Source organism: Habropoda laboriosa, unplaced genomic scaffold, assembly GCF_001263275.1.
Source record: "Habropoda laboriosa isolate 0110345459 unplaced genomic scaffold, ASM126327v1 scaffold33, whole genome shotgun sequence".
NCBI lineage: Eukaryota > Metazoa > Arthropoda > Insecta > Hymenoptera > Apidae > Habropoda > Habropoda laboriosa.
This window is the reverse complement of record NW_017100187.1, coordinates 2,961,622-2,970,663: the sequence shown is the minus strand read 5'-3', so window position 1 is coordinate 2,970,663 and position 9,042 is coordinate 2,961,622. Positions and strand designations below refer to the sequence as shown.

At 52.4% G+C, this 9,042-nt stretch overlaps 1 protein-coding gene across 1 annotated transcript in view; it reads right to left on the bottom strand.

The window, feature by feature from the left end:
- LOC108579503 (tyrosine-protein phosphatase Lar-like) overlaps window positions 1–9,042 on the bottom strand; it is a 110,556-nt gene that overhangs the window by 53,618 nt on the left and 47,896 nt on the right. The window contains 1 exon segment of the mRNA XM_017943047.1: window positions 3,591–3,629. Coding sequence (XP_017798536.1) covers window positions 3,591–3,629 — 39 coding nt within the window.

Sequence of the window (9,042 nt, the reverse complement as noted above, 5' to 3'; positions counted from 1 at the left end):
CTCTGCTGCCGCGGACGTATCAACGGTGGAGCAGGCCGCGCGCACACTCCGCTTTCGGTTGCCGAAAGCTTCGCCGCGTTTTCTACTCGTTTGTATGGGCACAATGCGCCAGCAATGGAGAATAGAATCCCGCGCGGATTAAATAATGAAAATTTTCCGCCGTTCTTCGGCCAACCGTGAAATTGAATTTATACGCCGGCAGACCGTCATTGGCGTTTAAGTATTGCCGCTCGCGCGCGACACGTCTACGTATAATTTCCGGTGGTTCGGGGGAAGAAGAAAGTGGGAGAAAGGACCGGGTGAGAAAAAATAGCTCGAGCACGGTCCATATCTGACCGTGGAAACGATCGACCCCGATTGTGTAAATACGCGAATTTATCTCGCACGCGTACACCGGCAATTCAAAGATATAAATGACAAAGTGACGCGAGCACGGCCTTTAATAGCGCTCGGAATAGCTGACCCCGTCACCCTTTTCATTTTTGAAACACGGGTCGACGGCGAACGGGAGTGCATTCGAATGTACCCGATGAATTTTTAATGCACCACTTGCTTGTCCCGTATATACGTATCTATTCGTGGCCTGTGAAGAAAGGGGGTACGATTTTCTTAAGAACTCCGCCACCAGATAAGAATTTCTACTCTTGGCTTCGGTCGTTCGGTCGTTGAAACCGATGATCGTGCACGGGTAAGTCCGATACGAAAATTCAACGTGCTCGCTCTTATTTGAATTCCGGGATTTTTAACGCGAACCCGCCGGCTGGCTCTCCGTTACTTGCCAACTTTCCTTCGGCCTGTCTTCCTCGCTCGCTGCCGCGTCTGACCCTTACGCTCCTACTCTACTACTCTTTCGACCGCCGCGCCAAGCGAAACCAAGCGAAGCCAAGCCCGCCGCCGTACCGGCACAAACGTCTGCCTTCCCCTCGCGACCCCGTTGCGCTTTCTTTCGCGATAAAGTTACGAGTCTGAAAGGAACGCCGCCTCTCCTAGGGTAGCCGCGATTATCCGCTTCTCGCGTTTCTTTAACGAAACAAGCAACGCAAAACCGACGAGCACCGCGGACAAAGAGAACTCGTTACTAACCCCCCCCCATACTGCCGGCTTTCTTCGTTTCCGCCATATTTCGCCAATCGATGGTCGAGTGGAAAACGAAGGGAACGCCGATCGGCAACTTTGAAATTCCTGATCGCGACCCCGGCCCAAAGTACAGGTGAATGCGACCGCATCGATGCGGCTGGCTGCTGCAGAGACAAACGTGCCAACACGTGCACCACCTACCTCTACGCATTTGTATGCCTAGGGCTTATGAGCGTATAGATGCATCGTACGGAATTGTTGTACGCGGGCCTCGGAGCTTGGATACGTATGCAAAGCGATCGCGTTTAACCAACTTCTCGCCGAGAATTTCCATTAGTCTAGGAGGTGGTCGAAGCGGCTCGGGGACAATGGCGGGGATGCGCGCCGGTTTCGGGGCTGGCTGTTTCGACGAGATCGAGCTCCGTCGAACGATTTCGAATCAACGCGTCTGGTAGGGCGGATAATTCAATTTGAATATGTATGCACGGCCTCGAAAATCCGTGAGGCGCGACGTTGTACTCTGTCGTGGACCTGCTATCCGCGATAATTCACCGATCGGTCTTCCGACATCGCCCGCGCGCCAATTTCCACGGCAATGCCGCGGGAGAGGCTTTACCACCGGTTAGAGGTCAGAGGCGGAGTCCAAGTCACGGGGTTCGCGTCTATCTCTGGCTCTTAAGAGGGTCTCCACGGGTCTATAAGGGCCTGCGCTAAATTTATGCAAATGTATGCCGGCAATATTCTAAATAAGTAGCTTCGCCCCTGACCCCTCACATCTCGCATCCTCGCGCTATCTCCAACTTCTCTCCAGCTCCTGTCTGTAAATTTGGCCGAGCAACCGACTAACCGTCGCGAAACAACCCGACGAGCATTCGCGATCATTTCCCAAGAAGAGAAGAAGGAGCAGGAGTGGAGAACGAGCGAGTAAATTATGAACGAAAGGAAAAGCTCTCGGTCTGTCGATTTGCGTGCCTTTGAAATTTTCATTCCGAGCCTAGCAGCGGGGACGCGTACCCAGAACGCGGCAAGAGACGTATCCGGAGAGCACTTTCGTATCTCGTTTTCAGCCGAGTCGGGTAAGTCCGGTCGGTGCGGCGCTGCTGCTGCTGCTGCTGCTGCTGCTCGTAACTGGCTTTTAACGCTAATAGCGCTTTCAGACCCATTTAAAGAGCATTTAGGAAACGGAGAAGAACGCAAAAGTTTAGTTGGTTCCATCTTTTTAGTCTGCTCGCGATACTTGGAAAATTAAATCGACCAGAGACCGAGTTTATTTTTAGGCGAGCATCCACCGGTGCTTTGCATTCCGTCCGCGGCAAATCCACAAGAGATCGCGCACGCTAGAGGAGGAAGAGTGACCGGAGAAGAAAGGAAGGAAGGAAGGTTTAATTTAAGGTGGCCTATTCCTCTAAGAGGGGAATCGAACGGGAAGGAGAAACTAAGCGTGACGGGGTGAGAAGCGTACGAGCATGGATTAGAAAGGTTGCAGCTTAATCGCGCTTCAATTAGCTGCTCGTAACAGCGTGACGTTCTTGCTCTGCTGCGGTGTCCGCGAGCGCGCGAATCAACGAACGAACGCGGTGTGCAATTATCCAGCCGAGTCGTCTCAAGAAGACCTGTAAAAACCGGCACGGGGAAAATTACGCGAAGAGTCTCGGCGGTCTCGGTTGATTCCTTGCCCCTTCGCCTACCGCCAAACTATCCAACGAGAACAGTTTTCGTGACCTTAATGCGTTCGTCGCGCTCGCGTTCGAATAATGTCGGCGCGAGTCGAGTCGATAGGCAAGGACCGAGGAAAATTTATCGCTCATTCCTCGTTAAGAGGCTCTCGACCTCCTGGCACACAGGGAGAGAGGATTCGAAAGGGAAAAAAGCTGTCGGTCGAAATTCGATTTCGAGCCAGCTTGCCTGCCACTCCTCTCCCTTGGACGATATCGATCGGTCGCTCGACGGTTCGAAGGACGGTTCACGAATAAATCACGGAATCAATTCCGATACGTAGTCGGTGCCGCCATAAATAAAATGCGCTAGATATCGTAGATCGGGTGGAGTAGGGGAGGGGGGAAACAAATGACAGCGCATAAGCGGGCAGAAACATTCGAAAGTTGCTCGGTGCAAGGCTCGACACGGGTTGCGTGCGCGCGCGCGCGCGCGCAATTTGAAATTCAAAGCGTGCAGAGCAGACCTCCCCCGATAAGAGCCTCGGACTCGGTGCAAAAATACACATTAGCGGATTTGAAATTTAGATCGCTTCTGGTCATCCAAGCGAAATTGAGTACCGGCCCTCGAAAACAGGCCGATTTACCGCGACTCTAACGAGACACTTGAAACCCCGCGCCGCGTACACATATACACCAAGGAAAAACATAGCCTCCTCCAGACGTTCATTTTCCCTTTTCCACCACTTTACAGCTCTTTTCCTTCTTCGACCCTTCGATAAATTTACCAGAGCGCTGTACGCGGTTGCAACCTGTTTCACGTAGAGAGAGCACAGTTTGCACGCCGCTCGTACTTACTTGTCATGTATGTGATGTACTGCGAGTCGCTGATGTTTCCTGAAAGAAGCTCGTTGAGTCGAGTCGTGCGTCGTCGCGGGGAACGCTTCTCGTGGGCCTCGAAGCGTTCCGCTCGTTACATTCGTGCCCGCACGAGTACTGCGATCTCTCGATTCTCCACCACCGCTACGACTACGACTACGGCTACGACTACGACTAAGACTACGCTCACGATGCTGACGACAACGAGTTTCCAGAACAATGCTGTTATCAACGATTCGGCAAAGGAACGAGGAACGTTGCGTTGTTCCTTGGAATCACGAGAGACGCGAAACGACACCCGAGTTTCGCGTTACCCGCCAACGAGATACTGCCTCCTCCTGCCACCCCGCCGCCGCGGAGAGGAGGAATATTCGCGGAACAACGCGGAAAAACTGCGAGGAAATTGCGTGCGCGTTTTCTTTTCGCACACGTTCGTCGCCCGTAAAACGTTTCAAAGACTGTCTCCGCCCGTCGCCTCGAGCTCGCCGTCTTTTCACCTTCGATATTTATCATTCCTCCCTCTGTACCGTTCCCCTCTTATTTTTATCGCGTCGCAACCTACGATACCGGTTCGTTTTAAAAACGCCACGGGTGGGAGTGGTACGAGCGGAGCGTGCTCCGGAGAGAACGTAAATTAACTCGACGAAGAAACGCATGCTCGGCGATAACTGGTCGCGTATAATAACGCAGGCATCGGTGTTCCTATCTGGCAGGGTGCACACTCACCCTTAACCGTCCCGATCTTTCTCCCTTGACGTCCACCTATTAGTTAAATGTTTCACCGATTTTCTTCTTCCCCCGAGATAGGGCAGCTCCTCGATAACTCTCCGATCGAGGCCGCGCACCCTCCACATTTTTCTTCGCGAGCACCAGCCGCCCATGCATCTTCTCGCGTTTGAAAAATTCCTCGTCCTCCTCGGGGCTGTTCAGGACGCCTCCCTCTTGTCCGGATTCCAGACGAGGACATACTGGAACTAGTCTGCCGGTGGATATTTAAATGGGTCCACGAGCTGGATATCGGCGTCATTAGCGCGAAAGCATGTCGGCGTCGTAGCTCGTGATCCGCACATAGCTGACCTATATACCGACGACGACGAGCGTGCCAAAGAGAGAGATTCGTATCGCGATCACGAGCGGACGCGGACACACGCCTCGGCGCTGCTTCGCCGTCAAGCACGCCGATTCGGTTCGTTTGCCTACGCTCCTATTTATTTTTCATCCGAATCCACCGACGCGCGCCTGTATCGAATTTGTCACTGCTGCCAGAACACTGGAGGTGGTGGTCCTTCACCGCCCTTTTACCAAAGTCACCCCTAATCGTGCAAACGGCTCTCTTCTCCAATATTCCCCCCGCCACGGTTTCCACAAATTCACCTGGATCGATGCGAATTCCTCGAAAATAAACGCGAGCCGGTGAATATGAATCCGTCTCGGCAGAGCGAACGTGCTCGTTTCGACAGCGACACGGAATAATTCAGGGAAACCTGGTAACGCGGCTACGTTACGATTCGTCGGGGTATTCGTGGCAATAATTAACGGCGCTGGCGAGCACAGCGTAAATAAAACTTGGGGAAACGCGTCCCGTCCGTCCATCGATCAGGCGGAGAAGAAGTCGATTCCCGATCACCAGATACCAGGCGTAAATACCGGCAGCGAGGTAAAAATGAAAAAGCTCTCGCTGATCGTATGGCGATCCCGTGTTCCTTTCGTGGAAAGAAACGAGTTCGATTAAATTGCGACGCAGTTTGGTCAAGAATAAACGACGGGACAGGCAGGAAAGGAGGCGAATCGATGGCCTCGAGCCGGATTAATTTCGTGGAATCGCGAGACTGAGTCCGAAATCACGTTTAACGTTCGACCGTTCGGACGTACGGCTGCGGGTGGACGCGGTCAAGAGGATGGGTGTTCTCGTGGGATTCGTGATGTACGATATTGGCGTGGTCGGACGAGACACGAGCTAGCCAGCACGAGATTCGTGACTTTGCGGCACTAATTCCAGGCCGAGACCTACCTCCGAGTGCACCGCTCGCTTTATTTTAAACAACCCCAGGACGAATGCGTTCCTAGCCCTAAAGTATTTCCACGTAGAGGAGGAGAGAGAGAGAGAGGAAAGTTCTCCGCGATTGCTCCAAAATCGTCCCATTGTGAGTCGTCGTCGGCAGTTCCGAATAGCCTATGTGGTCTATACCGAGCCGCTAAGAGGGTGGAATTGATTAAATAATTGGCCCCTCAGATCGGGGGCTAGTTTCTGGAATGAATACGCTGGCTCTTGGCCAAGGCTCGTTCGAGCTGTCGGAGAAGGAAGAAGGGCGGAAGGGGTTGAAAACCGCTCCTTCGCAGCAAGTACCCCGCGCGCGGCCACCACCACCACCGGCACCGTTACTACGTGGCTCGATAAAGACAAAGAGAGGAAGAGGGAGAGGGAGACACACGTTGCGAAAATTACCACCACCTCTTAATTCTTTCCCCGATTCGTATCTCGCGACTGCCAATGCCACGCGTCATCCAACGTATTTCAGCCCTACCCCGAGGGCAGAGCACGTTAATTAACGTACCTTTACGCGTACGGGCTGTTCGAGCGCAGTTTTTGCGATAGCGAATGGTCGACGATAACGGCGTACCTGCGAATTTTCCGCACTTTCGAGCCGTTTGTTTATCGTAACGAGATAAGATACGCTGTGCCTGTATGTGTTACACGTCCATACATCACGCCGGCGCGGCGTATTACGAAACATTACGGAGCATTCCAGCTTTTTTTTTCACCCGCCGTTCCTGCTTTACCTAAGATCGGTCTTTGCATTTTTTACATCGACGCAGCTTTCCTTCCCACCACCCGTTGGAACACGCGAATCAGGTTCTCGATCGGAAAAGCGGATAGTGGAAATGCGACCCAGTAACAAGAGCCCGTTATTTTAGTTGGCTGGCAAGCTGGCTCGGTGATTCGGTCAGCCAGCCAGCCGTTAACACCCACGACGCGTTAAAGACCTCGAGACTTTGCGTGATAGCCCTTCGAGAAACTCGTTTCAGGTGATAGGAAGCATGCGATTAAAGCGACTACTCGCTCGCTCTGTTGCTATACTAATTAGAGCTCGGTCGAGTTCGATGCTGATGTACGAACAACTTCAATCGGATTCGTCGACGAAACAATCGCGTCGGGGAACGTGTTTCTGCGAGAACGAGAACGAGAACGAGAACGAGAACCACCGCCGAATGGAAAACGGATCGATCGAAGGCGGCTCTCCTCCTTCTCTCGGAGAAGACGAGAATCCCTGCTCTACAATTTCCACCGGTTTCCCTTCTTCTTTTCCGTACTATCCGCGCAATTATCATTATCGATATCGTGGGATATTTGGACGAGGAGTTAATCGACTCGATAAGCGATTCTGCTCGCCTGTACCTGGACGCACGATAAGGGTAGTTGGGCGGAACGATGCTCCTGGCACAACCTTTAGGATCGCTTTCGATGCCGATCACGAGGCGAGGAAGCAAGGAAGGAGGCGGCGGCGTAGGGGAGGTAAAGCGGTTTCGGAGGGTCTTCAGATAATAGACATAAATATTCGCCGGGTTTTTCGGATTTATATTTCGCGCGTATCAGCCATCTCATTTGCATGGAGAATTTAGTGTGCGCGACGCACCCTTCCCGGTACGTTTTGGACCGCTTACACGTACGCGGCCGAGTACAGAGCTGATCGCGCTCGCGTGCTCCACCTAGTGAAACTCGGCAACAAAAGGAAGGAGAGGGGGTGGGGGAGAGAAAAAAGCAGACGGAATGAGAAATGGAGGAAAAACGAAGGGCAACGTTCAGAAGATATAGCCGGTCGATATAACTCCTGACTAAGCTGCGCTATTGAAAAATGATATTCTAGTGCCGCGAATGAAATATTATCGCTTCCTGTTCCGTCGCGCGATCTCGCCGTGAATAACCTTTCGTTCCCGTCTACGAGGATACTCCAACTGCTCGTGACCGATTGACTCGAATTCGTCTTTCTCTTTCTCTCTCTCTCTCTCTCTCTCCACAGTCAAAGACAATTAATGACGCTGCGCGATCGCGTTTATTCTTTCCCCGATGATTCCAGATTAAAGCGGATTCGGGATAAAAGAGAAATCCAACCTCTCCGCCTGCCTGTGAGAAAACGTCCAGATGTTTGGAAAAAATAATTGATAACGAGACGCCGAGTTTGGTAGGTAGTAACCGGGCAGAAACGGTGAAAACCCGTAAGAAGTTTCCTCCGGTGGAAGAGATTATCGGGAAATCGCGGGGACGAGTGGACGTAAACGGGTCGGAGGAAATATCGCGCATACGGCCAAGTATACGGATTGCAGAGAAGCAGCAGAGCGCACGGTGGAATAGGTCGAATCGTTCGAGTAATTCCCTTTTACGGTTTTCTCGGCCCGTTCTATGGCCGGGTAATGTTCGAGGTGCACGGCGAAAGAGAAACATAAGCGGTAAGAAAAGAGGGGCCAAACGAGCTGAATCGGGGGAAAAGAAATCCGCGAGGAGGGCAACGGAAGAAGGAGAGAACAGTCGCGATAGTTAGGCATCGCGACTGCAGCAACTGCACCCGCAAAAACTCTTCCGGATTTTTACTCGAGTTTTATGATTTAAATCGCACACTCCGCAATATTCTCTCTCTCTCTCTCTCTCTCTACTCCTGCTGCTCGACGTGGCGCGCCGGAGAACGCGCAATCGAGTCAGCAGTTGATTTTACGCTTTATCTTTATGGTTGTACGCGTACCGATCTCGCTTCTCTATCTCCTCGTCGCCCTTATTTCGCGGAGACTATCCGCGCGATCTTATCGTCGCGAACAACGTCTAAGGCACGTCCTACTCCGACCATTTCCGTCGTCAGCGATTCCTATCAACGAAACCAACTGATCGCGAGGACGAGAGAGGGCATTCCAAAGCTCCGCTCGCGACCATTTCTCCTCGTATCTCGCAAAATGCACTCGATGACGATGCGTGTGCATTTCAGGCTGGCTCGCGGTGAACCGCGTGCTATGATCAGAACGGCGTAATAACGAGAAAGCATAAATTGACAATTTGTCTCGGAGTATTGGTTTGGCCAGCTAGCAGCCAGGTCAAACGAAATAATTGGTCCTCCCTGTCAGGTACTGCACCCCCCCCCATCCCTTCCGCCCTTCTATCCTTCCCTATCGCGATGCTTCCGAAATTCTCGGTGGTTGTATAGTCGACGCGACGGGGCGAGAATTATTGCCCCGCGTTCGGATTTGTTCGAGACGCTTAGAAGCGCGCGGTGCCGAGAGAGGAGACGACGACGTCGATGCCGCATAAATCCGTGCAGCTAGCCAAAGTATATAGTTGTGGAATGTGCGCGATAAACGTGGAAATTACCGGCGATGAAGAGCGCGATATTCGTATCGGTATCACTACTGGCATCCGTGTCGGTGGGCACTGTGTGTGCGTTTTTTT